We start from the raw sequence: 22,855 nt of genomic DNA, 5'->3' as shown, positions 1-22,855 counted from the left end.
TCCCTAAATGGGTTTATCCAGCCTCTTCTGGAACCTCTCTAAACAGTTCCCATTTACAGTTCTGTGTGACAAATGCCCCCTCAGCTTAAATGTGTCCTAGATGAAAAAATCTTTTTTAACCTCCCAGCATTTTTAAAGCTCCCTAGCTCTTGTGCTAGAGCAGACAGCAAATAGGCAGAGACTCTCCAGTTTCTCTGTGCCACTTGCCACCTGCCCTATGTTGTCTCTCATCCATCCTTTTCAGGTGCTTATTACACAGAAGCTGCTCTTTACCCTGAGTCACCTCTCTGTGTACTTTTTCTACTTACGTTCCCAATTTTTGGGAGCAGGAGAAAAGACATGTAGGTGTGTTGTGGATTTACAAAATGGTACTGTAATTTTTTTTTCTGGTTTGCACTGAATTACTGTGTTCTGCTATTTTTTGCATCAAATTTTACTAGTTTTTGCATCTGTTTTACTAGTGGGTTGACTGAATTCCTCCTGTAGTTTTTGAAGAGAAAAGAGAGAAGAGAAAAGAGAGCCCCATCTTGTTAACGTGCTTTTTTTTTTTCCCCTCTTTTTTCTTTTTGGTGGATACTTTAGCATACATCACAGTACCCGCTACAAAGAATTTTGCTAGGTTTGGACACAGGGGCTTACTCTGGTGTGGTCTGTAGTTTCTGGAAATGCTCTAACCAATTTCAGTGCATACAGGAGACTTACTGGGATATGAACATAGTCTAAATGGCAATGCTGATGGAAAGGATGTTCTGGTCCTCCCCTTACTTCATACTTGACTCCCAGGTTCTGCTGAGTCTCTGGGAGACAGGGAAATGCCTGTCAGAGTCAAACCTGCACTCCAGAAAATGGAGGCAGTGGTAAGAAAGAGAGGCTGCCCCTTCATTTCCTTTCCCCATGTGCTGTTTCTTGTGCAAGAGTGGCCTCCCAGCTGACCTTCTGCATGGTGACGTGACCATTAGCATGTCTGTATCAGTACAGACAGCACTACTGTATGTTGTTTGAGTGCTTGGCCCAATGAGCTTCAAAGTTCGCTTTCCTGCGATGTCTCCAAGGGCTCTGATCCCTTGGGAACTTCCCCTCATGTTTTGAAATATAATGGCTTTTTGTAATGTGTATGACACAGATGCGTGGTCTGAAGATGGTACCAGGACTGAGAGAAAGTTTCCTGCCACAGATAGCTATGTAGCAGCAGAGTCCCAGAGATTCTCTGTGTCCTTGCCCTGGGCTGCTGTCTGCACACCGTATTGCTCCCTTCGGACAGGTCTGAATATAACTGGAAAAACCCTTGATCTGGTCAGTTGTGCCCAGCGACGGGACGAGAGGCAACGGGCACAAACTGAAGCACAGAAAGTTCCAGCTCAATATGAGAGGGCACTTCTTTACTGTGAGGGTGACAGCACTGGAACAGGTTGCCCAGAGAGGTTGTGGAGTCTCCTTCTCTGGAGATATTCAAAACCCACCTGGATGCCATCCTGCGCAATGTGCTCTGGGTGATCCTGCTTGGCAGGGGGGTTGGACTGGAGGCCCTTCCAACACTGCCAATTCTGTGATACTTTTATTTTCTGTGTATAATTAGAAGCATGGGTTAGACGGGCTGCTTGTCATTCTTCCCCACCAGGGCAGTGCATCCACAACTCCATCTGTGTAGACCAAGCCCGAAATGCAAAATTCGCTCTGGGCCTTGCTCTGGAAACCATTGAACATGCTGACTTCCCAACGGCTTCAATAGGGGCTAAAGGATTCGGCACCTCAAAGGCAGTGCTTGGCATTTCATCAGATTTAGCTTCCTAGCAGAAGGGTCTTGGAATTAGCAGAGATTTAATTATACCAGTCTTAGTGTAAGTAGTTTACTCAGTTACTGGTTTTGTACCAACTTCCCATTTTGTTTGGTTCTTACTGAATGTACATCCTGCCAAGTTTTGAACTGAAACTTGAGTGTGAATGGATTTAGGGGTTTTTGTTTGTTCTGCAGGCTTTAGTTCTCAGTGTGGTTTTGTATGTGTGTGTATGCGTGGTTTTTTTTTCTTTAAACAACTTGAATCTGAAATCATGAGTCATGTCTGCACCTTTGAGAGAGTTGTCCTGCCTTCAAGCTGTGGTGTCTCACATGTACGGGTAATTTGGATGATGTATTAGTGCGTGCAGTGTACCTCTCATATCAATGGAAGTGGATTTCAGTTAGAATTAAAGCCTCCAGGGTGGAATTTATATAAAGTTTAGAGCTAACTTGCATACGTTATGCTCTTAAAATGACCTGAGCCCAATGCTGAATCAGCTCAGCCTTCAACTTTGGTTATGGGACCTGGAACTTGTACTGCGTTTGTAAAAACATTTATTGTGCTGTGCAGATGCAGTCGTAAAATCACTTAGTTTTTCTTTGTCAGGCAGACAGAAATAACAGGGAAAGTCAAATGAGTGGCATGTGGTTTGCCTCAGGCCAGCAGAAGTGTAGCATTTCTGTTCTAATTACCAGTTTTTGTTATGCAGGTTTCCAGACTACATTGTACTAAGCATCATCTGTGTATTAGAGGCTGTGCTTTGCCCTTCACATTCTGGGACTCCGAACCTTTTTCTTACGGCTCTGTTTCATTTCTTCTCCCCTCTCTTTCCATATCTCATTTCTTACTCTCAATCGTTTTTCAGTACAGCCATTGCTTGTGATGCAAAATAACCTTTTCAGCGTACTATCACTCATATTTTGATATATTCTGGTATCCTAACTTGTCACAGCTGCCCTCAGATTGGGACTGGATTTTCTTGTTTCATAATGTATTTGGTTTTGATAAACACCCTTCCCCTTCATTCCTGCCCAGTGGCAGTGCAGAAATCTGCCATTTGAGCGTGGCGCTCAGCCTGTGCAGAGCAAGTAGAGCTTTGTTTCCTCCCATGGAAACAAGGGCAGAATGTTTCAAGCATTTATTGGGCAGAAGCGTTAATTTCTCCTGTAGGCACTGAGCTGAAACTCAGTGTAACAGTGCTGCTCTGAGGTTATCGTTTGATGTGGGAAAATGACCTTTTGGGAAAGCACTGGAAGCATGAAAAGTGAAGAGACTGATGGCATCAGTACTGTCTGCCTTTTAGGTTACCTTGATGTGACTTTCATCGTAAGTGGTGGTGTGACCCTTCTTAGGCATGCTGAAATTCATTCAGAAGTCCCATCTGTGGCACACAGCCAGAGGTTTCATGAGTCTGCAGGAAAGAGAGGCAGAAGCTTTCTCCCTGACACCCCGACGATCACAACTGCAGACCTAAATCATACCCTCTGCTCCTGACAACTCTGCTTGTTTGTGTGATGGAGCTGCACAGAATAAAGCTAGAAGAAAGTCAGCAGATGGGCCAGTGAAATCCAGTCTGACGTTTCTCAGACTTCAATCTTCAGCTTCTTCAAGCAAAATCATTTCTGTGGAGGAGCAGAAGTTGTACTGTGATCTTCCTTTTTCTTCTCTTTGGGAGAGTAAAGCCCCTGCCAGGCTTTCATCCACTGCAAAAAGGGATAATTGTGCTTTCTTCCATCCATCTGCACACGTCGTGGCAGCTGTCTCTTTGGTTCATCATTCTGAACTCTGCTTTACTGGCTGTTGACTAGGGTTCCTGTGGGTCACAGTAATACAAACAAGACTTGTCAGTAGAAACAATGCCAGTTGTCACTTGATCAAATATTTGTATTTAGTTATTCTCTAATAAGTTTGAGCTCTGCAGTGTTAACATTGCCATGCTTGCTGGCATGGAATTAGTTTTAGAATGTAAGTGAGCAGGAAAACAAAACATTCTTGGTGCTTTCAGTCTCTAAGATTAGAGATTGCATCCATGGATCCTCTTGCGTATGCTTGCATTGTTGTTAGAAATCAAAGTTTAGGCAAGAATCCTCTCACTGATTTGGTGTTTATTCTTTATTCTTTAGTGTTATGTAGGCTTTAAACCTTTAAATTTGATCTGCTTTACAAACTGTAAAAGTTTACTGTCTACCAAATAAAAACATTAGAACTCATCCTGTTATCAGAAGTCTCAAGGGATTTCAGAAGCTGGGTATTACAAACCATTCTTATAACATTTATTTCTGTTTTCATGAGAAGCTGTTCAGATATTAGAGGGGGAAAAAAGTGTTTATACCATGTAAACTCCTTAGATACAGTGCTTTTTGAAGAAGCTTAATTAGAAAGAGATGAATTAGATGTTCCAAGAGTATTTTCCAAGAATAAAACAGCTGTTGCTCTTTCCTACTTCTCCAAACTGAAGGTTGTTTTTGGAGGAATTGGGGAACAGTGACACCTGCTAAGTTGCTTTTGGATCCCAAATTAAGGCAAAACTTGCAATAATCTCACCCTCCTGTGACTATAGTCAAAGTAAGCCTCCTGAACCTAGAGAAACAGCTTGTGTTTTTTTGTTGTTTATTTGTTTTGCTTTGTTGGTGGTTTTATACTTATTCAGTACAAGTTGCCATTAAAACTTCCAGTATACAAGGGTTTTGCAAAATGGGAGGGGGAGGAAGGAGAGACCAAGGATTTGAGGTAGAGTCAAACACTCAGAAAAGTTACGTGGTGTCATTGAGGTTAGACGGTAAAGGTTATTAATCTTTAATTTAGATTTAACTTGCTATTAGATTCACTCTGAAGTAGAGCTTAAGGCTGTATTGATATTTTTCATACTCGTTGCTTGCTGGAGTGCTCAGTATTATCTAGCCAACTTATGCAGGAGGAAGGACTTGTGCAGCCACTTTGCATTTGAGAGTGATGAGACCTGCTGTGTGGATGTGCTTGTGCACAGGCTGGGCATGGTGGGGGTATCACCTCCCTGGATTTTGGCAGGTTCAGCAGCCCAAAGGACCACACCATTTGCTCCAAAGACACAGTGGACTTGTCAGCTATCGAACTGGAAAGACAACGTGGGCAAAAACTGCTCTGGACCGCAGGAGTGCCCTGGGCTTCAGAGAGCCCTTGGGAGTCCATCTCTCAGCAACAGTGTGGAAATCAGGCTGGCAAATAGAATAAGGACTCAAACTGTGCTGGAGTTAATGAATTACGAGTCAGATGTGTCACGCAATTTCCCTGCTGGACGCTCAGCCTGTGGCAAACACAGGCTTGTTTCAACTTAATATCACCAGTGCTGAAAGTTGTGTAAGATTTAATAAATGTCATCTTCGCTGTATTTTAAGACCATAAAAATGGATATTCACTGTATCTCCGCTAATGGACAATAAGTTCTTATTCTGTTGGAATTTAATGGTGTGTCTGATCCTTAGATGCAGAAAAGAAGCACAGATCTGGCTTAAGCAGATCAAATGGGATATATTTCAAAAAGTAGAAAATGAGAATGGGGAAAGAAGCAGAAGGGCAGTCTGGGAATTAGACAACAAGAAGTGACTGATACGGTTAGACATGTAGTGGTTCATCTTCCTCATGAACCACTGGAGATCCCAAAGCAGAAGCCTGTACAGAGATTAATGAGGGTTTAAGCAGCTTCATGGCCATGCAGAAATCACCTTTCATTTACAGATCTTCTGTCATAAGAAAAGTAGTCTGATGGGATATGTCTGTGATGCCAGTCTAGCTAGTTGGTGGCCAGCAGGATACCCAGAACTGAATGTGTAAATAAGACACATGGACTGCTGCTTCTAAGAGTAACCAACAAAGAGCTAGAAGAAGTAGAAAATGTTTTTAGGATGGGCAGTAAGGATTAGGATGCCATGACCTGATGTATGAACAAAGGTGCATTTTTTTTTAAAATGTGAGCCATTCTCAAATACTCACATAAGATTAATTTCAAAGAGAACTTCCTCTAATATAAATGAATACAGCCAAGGTAATTCAGGTTCTGTAAGAAATGCGAAGCTTGCAATGAGTTGGAGGTCCACAGAAGTAATTCCTGGCTGTCAGTAATATGTAATAAACTCTTTCTGGGGCACTGTGGAGGAACAGATGGACACAGAATTTGGTCTGTTTGCTTCTCTTACCCATTTAAATAAATGGTGGATTTCAAATGTGGACCTGCCTTAGCTTCTTTAAGTGCATCCTAGATAACCTTCATCCAAGTCTCCATCTCTGCTGAACTGTGGGAAGAGGAATGAACCAGTCCTGCTCAAGCCCAGGTTTGGACTGATATAATAAATAATGATACTGTCCTTTCCCTTGCCTTATCCTAAAAATAAGCTATTTTAATTTTGTACCAAAACTATGCTAAACTATAAGACTCTGTTCCAGAGGCTTAGCACCATTGTCACTAAATCCTGATGAAAGCATCATTTATTTTCTTTCAAAGAGATAGAGTGCTGGCTTTTTGTGTGGGTGATGTTCATAATACAAGCTCTTGTCCAATTTCTCAATTCTTGAAAGAGAATCAGCCTCTCAGCCTTCTCTCTGCCTGAGCAATGGCATGGCAGGTCAATTTCTTTGTAGCTGTAGCTGAGGAAGGAGGTGAAAATTTTGCTTGGACCTTTGTGTCACAGGGTTTGTGTTTTAGCAGGAGGTAGGAACCAATGACGTTTCAAACAGAAAGACGTTGGGAGGGCAGGGGGGAATTCAAAGAAAACAAATCAGAATCAGAAAAAGGAAAACAAGCTCAGCATGTATAATGTTTGCAGATAATTTACTTCAGTAGTTCAGTTTTGATTATTTGAGGCTGAAATTCTCTGGTAATGAGTGTGGGAATACTTCTGTTCCCTACAGCACAATTTTTTCTTTAATCAGAAAAGTCCTTTATTCAAACTGAATTTCTCTTACCACACATTGCAGTTACAATATGTGGCTGTGCAGCAGAGTACTTAAGGGTAAAACCAGCATCTTTTCCTCTTATTTTTGTTTTCCTTAATTTCTAAAAACTCACCATGTTTTCAGAGTCCATTGCTAATTTATTGTTGGAAATATTGCAGTCTGCTTTGAGGAACAAACTGCTCTCATTACAGATGTTACTTTTTTGGCATTATTGTCAATGTGTTCAGTAATACAGAATTGGACTCAAAGATTTTTATTCTTTCCCCGCCCCCTTTTTGCCTGACATACACCCACTAATTCCAGCCCTTCCTGTCTGGAATAGAAGTGCAAATTGCAAAACTTTGCCAAGGCTAAAGCTGTTCCTCTCCCTTCTCCCACAGGACTCTGCTTCAGTTTCCTATGTGGAAGTGATTGAAAAATTCCTGCCAGAAAATATATTTTGACAAAAAACCCTGAACATTTGACCAAAAGAAATAGTACGTAAAAAAAAAAAAAAAAAACTCCTTTCCACTGGACAACAGAGATTTCTACTGAAAATTTAAAAAGTTGGCTGAAAAGCTTGAGTCAGAACTGTCCTAGTATTGCCTCATGGTGAGCAACATGCCGTGTGGGAGATGCAACGTGTCCAGGGAGCCATTTGTGTAAAAAGGATGAGACACTTGAGTGAAAAATCCCATTAAGTAGTATAGAAGTGCTTCCAAATACAGCCTAGGAAAAAAAAAAAAGTTGGAATTTGAGGAAGATTGGAAGGAAGGAAGAACAATAATACTTTTTTTCAGTTTTCCACTATAGGCATTGAGAGACCCGACACCCCTCCATTTTCTGGCCGGTTCTATTATTTTATACAGTAGCTTTTCATGAGAAAGTTTGAATGAAGAGGACTTGGCTGCAATCACTTTTTCTGTGGTAAAAACTAACCTTTTTAATTCGCATTTTACAATAAGCATAACTAAGCTTGCTGATTTCTGATGAGAATTTCATAGTGAGGATTATTTTTATATGCTGAGGCTATGTGAATGCACCCGGGAACTGCAGTTCATCACATTACCAAATGTGCTACAAAATGCAAAAAAATAAATATATAAAAAAATGCTATAAACTGTTGAAAAATGAAACAAAAAACCACACACATACATTGTATCTATACGTAGCTTGAAATCTGATGGATTTTAAATGAAACACACTTGCTGTTATATTTGGGAGTCAAAAAAGAACAGATACAATGAGCGAAATTAAAGAAGCACTTAAACAGCAAAGAGAAATTTGCCAGTTCTGAGTGCTCTGAAGTAAATCTAATGTGAAGATAGGTGACATTTTCTTCCAGTTAGTCTCATTATTTCCTTTCTTGCTGTACAGCCTGTGGAGAATGAAAGTACAAGCGCAAAGTGTGAACTCAGTAAGTACTGAAAGTCTGTTGAATGCTGTTTGAAAGTACATCTGCATATGCTGGAAGCAGACTCTTACAGTCAGTCACTTCATCTCAAGTGGCACTGGTGAGCACAGTGCATTGTGATTTTCGTATTTGGTTTCACCCATAAATTTACACATTTACTGCATTCCTCATGAAGACAGAGCAGGAAATTGAATTCATTAAAAAATATTTTCCCCAAATAGATTAGCATATGAAATATAAAATATTAGTCTTCTCTTTTTTAGACTTATTTCTTAGAGTTCCACATTTCTCAGGGTTAAAACTGTGATAGTTTTATTTATTAGCTCTATAATGTGTAGAGTCTTTACATTTCCAATTGATACATTGTGTAATTGATAATTTGTTCAATGTATGTCTTAGAGCATGACGCATGTGCTCTTCTTTATGATTCTGGACAGGAATGAAAACAACTATTCCTACCTGACAGCCAATCAGTCAAAAATAAAACAGTTTCAGGATAAACAAAGCAAGGCTAAAGGATCTTGTTTAGAAGATAAACAGGTGCCTGTTTGGTTAAGGCAAAGGATTTCTTCCTACAGGAAATCTTTGTGGAAGAAAAACAATTCAAGAAGCTCCATTCTGATGGAGCTACTTCCACCATAGCAGGAAGTCCTGCTGCAAGTATGAGTCCTAGCTGCCTTATTATGTCCACGCTGAATTACCAGGCATGCCAAAACTTGGTATTGGACACAGGTTTTGAATGAGATGGATGTGTAGGGTACAAGACGTGGTCATTTTTACTTGGTTTCAAGTCCCTTTCTGGGGGATGAGAGCAAATTAAGTGTTTTCAGTAGAATTATCTGTGGATAGACTCTGTAACCATGATGAGGCTTTTGTTGGGTTTTTGTCTGACACAATATTGAACTGCCAGAGGAAAATGATCATAGCCCTTTAGTATCTTCAGATTTATTCCTTTTCCCATCATCCTACTGACTGATGTTAAGCATGGACATACACGTTGGCAGCAAACTATATGTATTACACATAGAAGGTAGCATCATATATTCCAGTGCACTGCACTGTTGAATTGCAGTTGCAATTCTAACAGTTTGTGAGTGATTTGGCAGTGACACAGAGTTGGTGTAAAGAAAGAAGTTTGAAAATACATTTGAGGTGTATTTAGCATCAGTGAGTGTTCATGATAAAGGAGGAAGCTGAGTGTTCGTGATAAAGGAGGGAGCGTCCCTAAATTTGCTTTGACTTACAGGAAAGAAAACATCTATGTAACACATAGACAGAGCTGTATTTAACATACTGGTCCCAAGAACCTTTACATCCTCTTGGACTGGTGGCTGGGAATAATACTGACCAGGGAATCTAGTTTAGTTTATTTTCCTTTATTTTCATCTTCTCTTCCATCTTTTTTCCCCACCTGGTGTTTGCAGTACCATATGAACGGCAGCTGCAAGAAAAATAAGGGCAATGCATGCACTTATTTCAAGCTAGCAACATGGATAGAGAATGCCTGTATACTGAAACTGTCTGGAAATAAGGAGTACTTGGAGATGTTGGTTACACATTGACCGACACCTTTAGAAAGATAAGATCTGGCCTGGTCACAATATCCTGTCTCTGTCCTGTACTTAGGGAACACATCAAGGCATCTCTCTTTACCGAAGAGAATGCAGATGGCACTAAAATGCTGTGTAAGATGTAATGGTATCAATCTTATTCCATATTTTAGCAATGATGTTTTCATCCAAATTTCAAACTCTTTTAGAATTTCCCAGAGCACAAAGTTCAAGTGAAAGGAAAGATTGCTTATAAATCTCTTACTTCACCGAGGAATTTATTATACACAGAGCAGGCAGTTTTGTTTAAACAAGTTCTATGGCTGCTAGAATTTAGGATCTGTGAGAACTTCTGGAGCAAATTGTTTATTTTTTATTTTTGCTGCAACTTGCAATCTGTCTAGAATTATAGTACTTGAAAAAACTGTATGTTCTGCTGGATCCTCTGAATAAGAATAGGAAACAACAGTAACACAGTGTCACCTCTGCCTTTTCTGTCTTTGCAGTCTTACTAGCATACAGATTTTTAATGTACTTTTCAAGTCTGCAGTACAAAACAAGAGTGAAGGAAGCATTCTCTTGCCTTAAGAACCACCATCTTGAGGTCAGAGCTGAAAGCAGAAAAATGGCAACAAGCCCTCATTATGATTCAAAGTGCACAGTCAGTGGCCTAACAGGTGCAGTTGTACTCTATTTGGTAACAGTGCTGGCTTATATTATTTTTCCATGCCATCCCATCAATTGCTTGTGGGGACACACCACTGAATTAACGTGTGAAACGACTGCATGAGCACGCCCAGTTAGTATTGCCAAGCTGACCATGAAGGATTGCGTGTGACTGTATTGGGTTTACATGGCAAGGTTTTGGTAGCAGGGGTGGCGTCTGTGTGAAGAGTCCAGAAGCTGCCTCATGTTAGATAAGGGCCAGTTTCAGCCAGCTTCAAAGGGACCCACTGTTGGGCAAAACCAAGCTATCAGCAATGTTGTTTGCACCGCTATGAGAGCAGATTTAAGAAAGGGAAAAACCTGCTGTGCCACAGCAGCTGGGAGAGAGGAGTGAAAACCAGCCCTGCAGCCCCTGAGGTGAGTGCAGCAGGAGGGCAGGAGGTGCTCCAGGCACGCAGCAGCAGTTCCCCTGGGGCCTGTGGAGAGGCCCCTGGTGGAGCAGGCTGTCCCCCTGCAGCCCATGGGTCCCACACGGAGCAGATCTCCACGCTGCAGCCCGTGGAGGAGCCCCTGGTGGAGCAGGTGGATGTGGCCCGGAGGAGGCTGCGGCCCATGGAGAGCCCCCGGAGGAGCCCCCGGTGGAGCAGGTGGATGTGGCCCGGAGGAGGCTGCGGCCCATGGAGAGCCCCCGCAGGAGCAGGCCCCGGGCCGGAGCTGCAGCCCGTGGAGAGGAGCCCACGCAGGAGCAGGGGGTCTGGGGGGAGCTGCCGCCCACCCGTGGGGGACCCGTGCTGGAGCAGTTTGCTCCTGGGGGATGGACCCCGTGGTACGGAGCCGTGTGGGAGCAGTTCTTGAAGAGCTGCTGCCTGTGGGCAGCCCCCGCAGGCTCAGTTCGGGCAGGACGGCATCCCGTGGGAGGGACCCCGCCTGGAGCAGGGGCAGAGGGGGACCGTGAAGGAGCAGCGGAGACGAAGTGTCAGGGACTGACCGCAGCCCCCATTCCCCTGTGCCGCTCAGAGGGAGGACATAGAAAAGGGTGGATGGGAGGGGGAAGGTGTTTTTAGTTTGTTTTTAGTTCTTACTGCTCTGGTCTGTTAGTAATAGGCAATAAATTGTATTAATCTCCCTATGCTGAGTCTGTTTTGCCCATGATTATAACTGTTGAGTGATCTCCCTGTCCTTATCTCAACCCTTGAGCCCTTTCCATCATATTTTCTCCCTCTTTCCCTTTGAGGAGGGGGAGTGAGAGAGAGGTTGTGATGGAGTTCAGCTGCCTGCTTAGAGTTATTCTTGTTTTATTCAGAGCTGGTATCAGTTCTAGCTGTAGGTTAGCTGTGCTACTCCAGGGTGTCAGGAGCTGTTGAGGCATGTTGAATTGTGCATTGATGACACTCTGAAAAGGTCTGGAATGTCTCCCTGGTAAAATGGACCCCCAGGCATCTCCTTCATGTTTCACAGTGACTTCAGTCTAGATGTTGAGTGTGGGAGCAGCCTTTATCTTCCCAAGACAGAGCAATCTGCGGCCAACAATTAAAGTGCTGTCTTCTATAAACCTCTTTTAAAGAACAAATGTTAAAACTGTCGCATAAAAGTTATTCATGTCTGAGATGTCTTTCTTCAGATAAAGAGACATAAACATGGTCTCTTCCAGAAAGTAAGGGACATCAAAAATTTCCAGGTTTTCTGCATAAAGTGCAGGAGGCATCTCTTGGACCTTGCCTCACGTAACGAAGAGGAGACAAGCAGGAAGGTAGTAATTACAACTAGAAGAAGGCTGGTGCAGCTAACTGTTTCTGTTCATATTCCGTTATCCATCCACATGAAGAATGAAACACATACAGACATGCTTCAAGGAGCTGCATATACTCCTGGAAAGTGATATGATGATAATGATAAGGGTAGTCGTAGAACTACTACAGATAAGCATTTATTGTAGAGGACAGGAGGAAAATTTGTTTCACCCCTGATCTACAGGAAGACTGGCAGGATTTCTACCTTAGGAGGATGGGACAGGGAGATTATAGTGCTGAACTTAACAAATGATGTCTGCAGAATGCCAGCTGGTTTGGGATGTCTGTTGTGGCATAGCTGACTTTAGAATAGAGTTGTTATGGCAAAAAGCATTAAGACTGAGAAAGCAGATGTTCCATATTGAGAAACAGTAACATTAAAAAAATAAAAATAAAATCAATGGGAATGTCCAAAGCCGGGTTCTGTAATAGCCAATGGTTACTGGCTCATTGAACAACCTTTCCTGCCATCTATGTGTGTGCATTTGCAATATGAAATATGTTTGTTTTTTCTTTATTCTCATGCTCCGTAAAGCTTGGACAGATAGCTGTATTTTCACATACAGAAACTAGGGAGCTTGGTAAATGAGGTCACTACTGATACACACCATTTTTTGTGTGAGTGCCTTCCTTTTTACAGATGCAACTTTGACACAGTAAGTCAGTGACTAATCAGTCTGCACTACAAAATCAGGGTCTGCAGTGAAGATGGCTAGTTCTTCCTGGTTCCAACCAGGCTAAAAACACAACAGGACTTATAAAATATAAAAAAAAGTTTGAATCCTGTGGAATGAAATGGAATGGGTAAAGACCTGTGCCAATGCTTTGATTCCTTGAGCAGCAGGAGGAATGCAACATCTACTTATTTCCTGGTCTAGCCTCCACATAGGAATTCCTCCTCTGTAGGTTCATGCTTGCTTGACATCAATATCCATTCTAAGCATGGGATTTATTGCTTTCATAGTGCATCTCAGACTATGTCAAAAGTAGCCTTGATTTATAATTTAAAAAGAAACCTGGGCATTTTTGGTTTTGTGTTCAAGAACCTGAAGGCTCGATTTCTTTTTCCTTAAAAAAGAAATGAAAACATACAAGCAGTAACAGTAATACCAGATGAGCGAACATATGTGACTTTGAGTCTTAAACCTGTGAAGCCTTATGGGTGTAACCTTAAGGCTTCAAGCCAAGAATAACTGGCTTTTAAACTTTGAGTTGCTGTAGAAAACTGGAAAGGGAAAGAGTTGTCACTTTTTAGAGATGTTGGGGCAGACTCCCCAGCTCCCTCTTATTCTTGCTCTCGTGCTGGCTTTCCCAACTGTCTAGGGAAACTGGGGGACCTTGGAGTATTTCAGAAGGATTTTAAAAATTTTTCTGTCCATATAAGTTTGAATACACCAGCTAAGGGATCACAGTGTTGCTGATTTTTTTTTCTTCCCTGTCCCAGAGCAAGTTAAGAAGGTTGCACTGACCACAGCAAGAGAATAAACAAAGATTGAAAAAAAGCTTTAAGAGTGGGTGGGATGCCTTGATCTTCAGTCGCATCCCCAGCATGGGCTGGGGGACCTGAGTTGTCAGTAGATCCTTCTCTTTAGATCTAGTATTGCTTTGTATATATTGGAGTGGAGGGGCTGTAGAATGGTTTTGCAACGTTAGCAATCCTTGCAGAAATGCAAACTGAGACACAGGGTACCAAGGCCATCCTCAGTTGCATGCATCGTTTAGATTTCAGCAGCAGGAGGTGTAAATGAATCCTGTGTAGTCCAGGTTGATATCAAAGGCCCTGTCAAAAGTGAGCTCAGTCAAAGTTCGGAGCTTGATACAGAAGCTGTAGCATGAGAAATTTTACAGCCTTTGTTATGCCAGCCTATTGTATGATCACAATAGCTTGCTATAATTCACGAAAAGCTACTTATTTCTCCCATTGAAAGCCTGGGGGCTCGGGGTGGGTGGTGAGGTTTGTTGTTTGAGTTGAGAGTGGACCACACAGTTCAGCCATTTTGTGTTGTGTAATCTGACTGTGGAATTTCAGTAGGAGCAGAATTACGCTTTTCACTTATGAAATAGCTTCTATTCAGGGTTTGTTCTCTGGGGAATGGCTGCAAAATGCCAGAAGAACAAGATGCGGCCCTTTGTACTGCATCATGTTTGACTAATTAACTCTTGACCTTTCAGTGGCTTTGTACAAATATGGAAGCTTTTGCTTCAATACATGGAATTTCAGGTCATTAGGAAGAAGATATTTCTTCTGTTCCCATCTGGTCTGTTACACCTTCATGAGGTACAAAGCAACTGTGATGTATGCAGCAAAATAAATGCTGAAAACACATTGTTTTATGTTGTTTTCATATTTTGATGCTACAGTGTAAAGGCTAGCTCATGAGAAAAGCTCAAGGATGGTGATGTGAAAAGAGTCTATTTTACTTTTGACTTCTGGTACTGGCCAGTAGAGATTAACTATTTTATGCTTATTTTCAGACTGGATATTTCCATCTGCCCCATGGGGATTACTTCATTGAGCCCATTAAAAAGCATCCACAGAAGGAAGGAACGCCCCATCCCCACATTATCTATGAGGCAAATATCCTTCAAAATGCTTTAAGGAGAAGACGAGCAATCCCAGTGGAAGAACAACAAGCATGTGGATTGAATGGTACAAATGTTGCTGAATTTCTGCCTATTTGCCTTCCACATCTCTCTGAGCAGCTTTTATCTTCCAGCTGTCTGTGCCTTTCCTTCTGCCAGGCTTTCCTAAATTGTGGAAAAAGAGATTATGCAAAATGAGAGAGTCTCAGTCAAAACATCTCTGTGGCCACCCATCTGGTTCCTTTCTGAGTCCGAATTTAAATCCCCCATGTGACTGCTGGAATATGTGTTTCACACCATTGCTCCTTTCTACCCCACACTTTTTACTCCAGCCAGAATTGTTCAGTAAATTTGACTTGAAATTCTTCAGTAGTTTTGGGATGACAAGAATTGCAGTTGTTATTATTTTGAATAAAGTATACTCACTTCATGGAAATGTTGTCCTTAATATAAAATATCCCACCACTAATCCAGTGTTTATATTTTAAGATTCATAGATTCTTTGTGATTGTTACCAGAATATTTAAAGACTTCTGACAGTTCTGAAAGTGTAGTATAAGGCATCAACAGATCAACAGTTATTTGTTTGTTTTGGTGTTTTTTTAGAAGCATAAATAAAAAATAATTTACATACTGGAGCAAAAATAGTCAGCGTTATGCCTTTTGGGAAAACAAGCTAATAGGCTGTCCTGGAAAGGTGGAGTATGTCTAGAGGGTAGTTGATATCTCCTATCTACAAAATGAGTTCCTTTAATTATTTTTTAGAATCATTTACTTTATTCATTCATTACTAATGGTAAAGTTTTGGTAGGAAGAATGAAAAATAACCCAAATGATGAAAGGCCCAAGCTATGTACAAATAGAGGTGTGGAATACGTAGAGGTGTGTGTCTGTGTGTTTTTCATGGGTTAATGGTTAAATAATAGTTGGTTCTTTTCTGAGGGTGCAAAAAAAGGAAGGGTATGTTGGAATTTTTAATTCTCAGTCATGACTCCTGCTGCAGTTCTATTGCTGTGTGATGTGAACTGATAATTGAAAGAAGCAAACAACAACTCAGCCCCCTTGTGCTTCTGGTTGTAGACCTGGATAGCACTTGTTGCTTGCTGTGTAAGAGCAGTGTGAAACTGCTGGGGGAAACCAGAAGCCTGATGGCTAGTGGGGAGATACTCAATTTTCTGTGACAATGCATGGGTGAGGATAAGGGGAAGCCATAAGAATTAGTATCAGTGGTGTTTCTTACTGTTTTTCATCAAATAAAAATATATCTACTTTTTAGATAACTAAACCTTAAGTTGATAAGCCATGGATATCTAATATTGGTGTCTATTTTAACAGATCTAAAGTATCTCCTTGATTTTCCATTTCCTCTGCTGACTGCTGGGATAAATGAGAGGAATTAGTTTAGATTTGCCTGTGAAGACTGAGGAACTGTTCTAGCCTATTGTCCTCCATGTTTCTTTTATGCATGGAATAATGTCTGTAAGCAGTAATTTTAAGTGTGGAGAGAAGATAGGAGATAACAGGCATTGTGCTGTGGATTTGCTTTGTGTACTCTGGTTATTTTCTTTCTGCTTCTCACTTTTTATCTTTGGGGTCTTCCTTTAAAGTACTGTAGAATGAGACTGAAAAAGACTGTCTATACCTGAATGCTGGGACAAATAGAGCATACCTTCCCTGAGATTTCATGAGTTAGACTAGCTAAGTTTGCTCTAATTGGCTTTTGGATTTAAACTCTCTGTCTGATCTTATTCATTGTAATATGACTCTATTCCTGGTGCTAATAATATCTTCATGATATTCCAGGCTAGCAAAGGGAGCATCTTATGAATTAAAAAAGTAATGCACTTGTCACTTAGGCTTCTGTGTTTAACTGACTTGATCAGCCTTTATAGGTTATGTCTGCTTTTGGTCAAGCAGTAATCTGCTTGACTGTAATAAAAGTAATCAGTGTGAAAAAGTGCATTGGGAAAAGAAAGCATTCCTTTCATTATGTTTCTGCTCTTTGTGTGAAAAGATATAATAATCACTGGTTCTTATGGTGGCCTTAACTCCTTAATTTGTGTTTTATGTTCTGGTATTCGACTGCTGTTGTAGCCAACTCTTCAACAGTGGTAGAAAAAGCCTCCAATGTCATTTCCTGTTTACAGTAGGCATTATTAAAGAGCAACTGTTCTTCGTAGAGGTAGAATACCGAATAAAAATGGAAAGTGAGTTAATTCTTGAGTTCTTTGCTAAACATATTTACTACACAGGGTGTGGGGAATATTTGCTACATAAATTAAGTTTTAAAGGTGGCAAGCTGACTCTTCCCTCTTTTCAACACCACAAGCACTTCCTGCTAAGTTTGATGCCAGAAGTCTGGTATACCCACTGATACCACAGATGGCCCAGATTAATGCCTTTTGGGATCACTTCAAAGGAAGACAATTCCAAGTTTTCATCTAATTGTAGAAACAAATTCTATTTTACAGATTCAACATCATGACCATTCTTCTGTATTCTCAGTCCTAACTTTGTGCTGGGCTGGGGAGTAACTGATAAAGAGCTGTCTGCCATATCCTGTGTTTGACCTGGTTTTCAGAGTCAAGTATCTTAAGCTTCTGGGCTGAGGTTCATTATACGGTGTGTGTGCTTTTGTTTATTTGAGCTCTGATTCTGTTTTGTTTTTTTTTTTTTTTTTTTGAACTTAAACCAAGACAGTTGAGCCATTTCTAAGAACTATGCCTGTGAAACAATTTGTGCACCCAGGCTGAAATGTAATTGTATCAGGAATAGTGTAGCCAGCAGGAGCAGGGAGGTGATTGTCCTCCTGTACTCGGCTCTGGTGAGGCCACACCTCGAGTACTGTGTTCAGTTTTGGGCCCCTTGCTACAAGAAGGACTTGAGGCCCTGGAACGTGTCCAGAGAAGGGCTACGAAGCCGGTGAAAGGCCTGGAACACAAGCCCTGTGAGGAGTGGCTGAGGGAACTGGGGTTGTTTAGTCTGGAGGAGGCTCAGGGGAGACCTTACTGCTCTCTACAACTGCTTGGAAAGAAGTTGTGGGGAGCTGGGGATCAGCTTCTTCTCACAAATAACCAGTGATAGGACACAAGGGAATGGCCTCAAGTTGTGCCAAGGGAGGTTCAGGTTGGAAATTAGGAGACATTTCTTCTAAAAAGAGCAGTCAGGCATTGGAACGGGTTGCCCAGGGAGGTGGTGGTGTCACCATCCCTGGGGGTGTTCAAGGAGAGGTTGGACGTGGTGCTTAGGGACATGGCTTAGTGGGTGACATTGGTGGTAGGGAGGTGGTTGGACCAGATGATCTTGCAGGTCTTTTCCAACCGTACTGATTCTATTATTCTATGATTCTGTGATAATTTTTGCTTGGAAAAGTTGAACCACATGGATACTTTGAAGTCAGTACACAAATTTTGATGATGATAATAGTAATCTAGTCGGAGTTAGCAGGTCTGTCAGGCAAGGAATAGAAAGACTACTTTTACAAGCAAAATCAAAAAAGAGGAATTGCAGTAGGAAAGAGGAGGTGAGGATTCTTACTTCCTGTGCAGTATTTTTTAGTCTTTTTTTGATGTAAGGAGCTCTAGAAAAAAGCTCTGTGCAGTTCGCTCACAACAGCTGTTACTGTGACAATGACCAGATGAATCTCCAGGTTCCAACCCTGCTTGTCATCTGTCTCTAATCTACATACAGTAATACTTTTGCATCAGTTACATTCCTGTGCTCTTGCAATGATTATATTAATTAATTTATAATTTGCAGTATCCTGAAGTTTCATATATTTGGAGAAAAATCATTGTGATAAATGATGTAAATTAGAACTTAGGTATGTGCTGTATGCTCCCACTGCTGCTAAGGCAATTACTGGATGACTCAGTCATTAGCTGAATGCAAAACTGAGTGCTTATCTTAAGAACAGCACTATGATACAGTACATTGCAAGCTTCTGTCTTAACAGTGGTATTTGAAATGTGTGAGAAGGGGCAAACATGATAAATGAAAAATTGCCCTGACCTTTACAAATGACTTTTCTGATCATTTTTGCCTATAGGAGAGGAAAAGTGAGGATTTGTTTTGTTTTTCTAAACAGGCTATCTTAAAAAACTTTCCACTGTTCCAAGATACATTGCAAGAGGATGAATTAACCTCCCTTTCACAAAATAAGAGATGATCTGGTCCGGTATCTTTCTGTTTGTTTTAATGCAGTCTGCTACAAGGTATTGGGTTTGTAAGCTGCAAAATGGAGAAGCTTTGTGAAGTTTGTGAATGACAGTGGAGCCCTTCCTGACTCAGCAGTGATAGGAGATTGCAGCACTACAGAGGGGACTGATAGGATATGAAAAGATGGACTTTTTCTTGGTCTGGTGAGGTGGTCAAGTTGCAGTAGTTTAAAGGTAGGGTAGCTGAGTTTTATTCAGAGTGTAGCCCAATGATTGCTGCAGTGAACTGTACTATATAACTAAGTAAGGAGAGATTTATGGTATTAAAGTAGATCTCTGTGAGTAAGTCATTGGAGCTTTAGGCATAGAGCAGTTGTCATATGCTTTGCCTCATTTTGGCAGTTTTGAAAACAGTCGATAGATGAGTTCCACACATATCAGAATTTGGGATTAGTTTGACTTGTACATGAATCTCCAAATCCTTGTCTGCAGAGGAGTTACAAATCTTAGAAACTTCTCCCTAAGATTGAAGGCGTTCGTTCCTTGGAGCTGTGATGGGATAAAGCTGGAGTGAGGGAGGAGGAGATGGTACTCTGGTGCTGTGAGAAGTGAGCAGAGGGGTGGAGGGAACTGAAGAAGCAGAGCAGCAGTATCTCTGCAAAACCATTTTTAAAGTGGTTTGAATGATGTTTTGTGTAGTAATTCATTTAGCAGGTGACTAGAATGTTATTAAGCTGTTTCAGAAGATAGTTATGTGCTGTTCTTCCTACGGGTTGTGTCTGAGTGCAGGATTTTATTGAATAATGGTCTTGGTCATTGATAATTAACTTGCAGCTGCCAGAGGACTCTCTTCATTTTTTCTGTCTGTAAATGTACAGCATAAACTATTAGTCTTGGCTCTTGACAGTGAAGTCCTTTGTTTAACCAGTTGGAAGAGGGCAGGAAAAAAGTCCAGGACACTGTTTTATTCTCAAAGGATAGTCTGTCTTTTTTTGGAAGAATATTGTGGCCAATGTAAGCAGCCTTGCTTGCTGGCAGAACCCGATACATGCTGTGCGACTTCCATATCTTTCAAAGAATGATGCTGACATTTTTCCAGTATTTGTTTATCTTGTGTTTAACCACATCAATTACTATTCAGCTTAATTTGCACAGTTTCTCCAAAACACAAAGTCTGTTTTTCCTTAGAATAGTAACTTCACATATTGAATTATAATAACCAAGATGAATTCAATGCAGAGGGAAGAGCATCTTTCTACCTGCATCCTTTATCTTTCTTTAAACAAGCTCTACAAACCTGTTTAAATGGTGCTTGCTGTGAAAAAAGAGCAAATGGATACATTTAGACAGAGTGACCTCTGTTTTAAAGCCGGAACCACAAAAGGAGCAGCCTCCAGGAGTATGTGGAGTATCTCATTTCTGGAACAGTCTTCATTGAACTGTGAGCAGTGAGCACCTGCTTGTGCAGACAGCAGGAGATTTTGCATTTCAGAGGTAGGATACGTGGGAAACACAGACATCACAGCTGATTTTTTCTAATAGTGAATGAAACAATTGCTTTTAACTGTTTGATATCAGCAGATTTTTTTATTTTTTTTCCCAAACAAGCTTATGAAAAAAGTGCAGAAGTTTCAAACTTTCTTTCTCTCCTAGTTTTGGCTGAAATACAGTTAATTTTCTTCTGAGTACCTGGCATGGTGCTGTGTTTTGGATTTAGGATGAGAATAATGCTGATAACACACTGATGTTTTAGTTGTTGCAGAGCAATGCTCACATAGAGCCCAGGATGTTTCAGATTCTGGTTTGGCCCTGCCAGCGAGGAGGCTGGTGGTGCACCAGGAGCTGGGAGGGGACAGAGCTGGGACAACTGGCCCGGGCTGGATAAAGGGATGTCCCACACCGTGCGGTACTGTGCTGAGCAGTTAATAGGGGCTGGCTGGCCAGGGGGGCCATTGCTGTGCATGTACTGGCTGGGCGTTGGTCAGTAGGTAGTGAGCAATTTTGTTGTGCATCACTTTTTTTTTTCCTTTTTTTCTTCTTTTTTTCTTTTTTCTTTTTTCTTTTTCCTTTCTCTTTTTCCTTTTTTTCTTTTTTCTTTTTTCTTTTTTCTTTTTTCTTTTTCTTTTTTCTTTTTTCTTTTTTCTTTTTTCTTTTTTCTTTTTCTTTTTTCTTTTTTCTTTTTTTTTCTTCTTTTTTCTTTTTTCTTTTTTCTTTTTCTTTTTTCTTTTTTCTTTCTCTTTTTCTTTTTTCTTTTTTCTTTTTTCTTTTCCTTTAAAAGTAAAGGAATTTTTTTTCTTTCTGTCTTATTTAGCTCTCTTCATCTCAACCCATAAGTTCATGCACTTTTACATTTTACAGTACTCTCCCCCATCCCACTTGGGGAGAGTGAGCATGTGGCAGTGTGGTGCTGAGCTGCCTGACGGGTTAAACCACAACACTTTCATGTTTCAGGAAGGTTTTTTTTTTTCAGGGGTTCTTTGGAGTTTATTAGCAGCTTATCAAAGATAAGATAAATTTTCTTTTTTCATTGTCTTGTGCTTTCCTTCTCCAGAAAAAAGGAAGTTGTCTTCTGTTTCTGAAATCTCTGGGTTCTGTGCTCGGGAGATAAAAATTCTTCAACTTGTAGATGTTAGCATTTGACATACAAATTTAAGAAGACTTCTTTGTTCATTACACTTCGCTGTCAAAAATACTGTTGTTAAAAGTGGGCTTTCTAAGAAATGAAGAGGTGTAGTGTTCTTGCTAAGCAATGGAAAGGATACTAGGTTTCATTAGCATACAGATGTTCAATGAATCTGCTTAAAATATTACTTGAACTTTATGTTGTAACAGCACAGGATAATGCTGATACATCTTAACGTCATTACCCAAGTAGGTGAATACTTCAGTTTAATCTAGATGTGTTACAAGCTAGCACGTTCTACAGTTCTTGGAGAGTAACAGTCATTGTCAAAGGCTGATTCATCCTATCCTAAGATGTCTTCTCTGACATTTGGGATGCATTGTCCATGGGAGCTGTAGTTACATGCAGTAGAAGTATTGATAGAGGAGAATGGAAGAAAATACTGCATTTTATGCAATTCTTCCTCTCCAGTAGAATCAAACCCAGTGCCTTCTCCAAGTGGATCCAAAGTCTATGCTGAAATGTGGCAGAGAAAGCTCAATGCTGGCAGAGTGCCTGCACTTGGTGTCCTAGTCCCTGAAGGTTTTATCATCTTCTCTTTTCCAATGGAATTTAACCTTCAGTATTTCAGTACATCCTACCAACTGTAACAGGGTGGTTTCCATTTGAACTTGTATTGTGCTGGAGGTAAGGGAGAAAACAAGTGGAAATGGGAGATTGTTGTTATAACTTGGTAATAGTCACTTGTTGCCACCAAAATGTATCAGAAAAATGATACGCTTCCTCATTCAATGACTGAATAAATTTTAAAGTTCTGTGAAAGGACATTTTTCAAACAATATAAGTCAAAATTATAGTGGGGGAGGCAATCTCCTTTATTGCATTTCAGCAGTCTTTCTGTTCCATCCTGTGCCACTGGGAAGAAGCAGAATTTGCTACACTGTGCTTGCTTTCCTGTAGATTAAAGGGTAGATTGTGATCTCGTCTTCACTGAAACAGTTTGCTTAACTTCTCATTACATTAAGGAGTCTGTTTGCAGACTGAACTTATGATCAGCATTTTTAACCATGTTCCATGGTAGAGGAATATATTACTCTTGATCAGTGCCTACAGTTTTCCTTGTCAAACTGTGTGTGATGCTATTTCTCTTTTAAAGTATTGATATTGATTTGGTAAACAAATGATTTGCTAATGTAAATGTTAAATTGCTGCAGTATTGATTTGGGGAGCAATACAGTTGGAAGTTAAACTGTAACATGTCACATGCCATCATCCCTTTCTCTTTTGTAGAGAAATGTTAGCAGTGAACAATTTTAAACCTTATTTGCACAGCTGAAATAAAAAATAGAGAAAGCTGCATAGGGGAAAAGATTTTGTTACAGGAGT

At 40.8% G+C, this 22,855-nt stretch overlaps 1 protein-coding gene across 3 annotated transcripts in view; it reads left to right on the top strand.

Annotated features, from left to right (window-relative positions):
- The window catches only part of ADAMTS12 (ADAM metallopeptidase with thrombospondin type 1 motif 12), a 171,190-nt gene that overhangs the window by 52,346 nt on the left and 95,989 nt on the right, over positions 1–22,855 (top strand). For all 3 annotated transcript variants that reach the window (XM_035563717.1, XM_035563719.2, XM_050716132.1), the window contains one exon: positions 14,582–14,756. In XM_035563717.1, coding sequence (XP_035419610.1) covers positions 14,582–14,756 — 175 coding nt within the window. The remainder of the gene's footprint in view (positions 1–14,581; positions 14,757–22,855) is intronic.

The sequence above is a fragment of the Cygnus atratus genome, chromosome Z (genome assembly GCF_013377495.2).
Source record: "Cygnus atratus isolate AKBS03 ecotype Queensland, Australia chromosome Z, CAtr_DNAZoo_HiC_assembly, whole genome shotgun sequence".
Lineage (NCBI taxonomy): Eukaryota > Metazoa > Chordata > Aves > Anseriformes > Anatidae > Cygnus > Cygnus atratus.
Note: the sequence above shows the minus strand (reverse complement) of the source record. Positions and strands in the feature narration are given on the sequence as shown.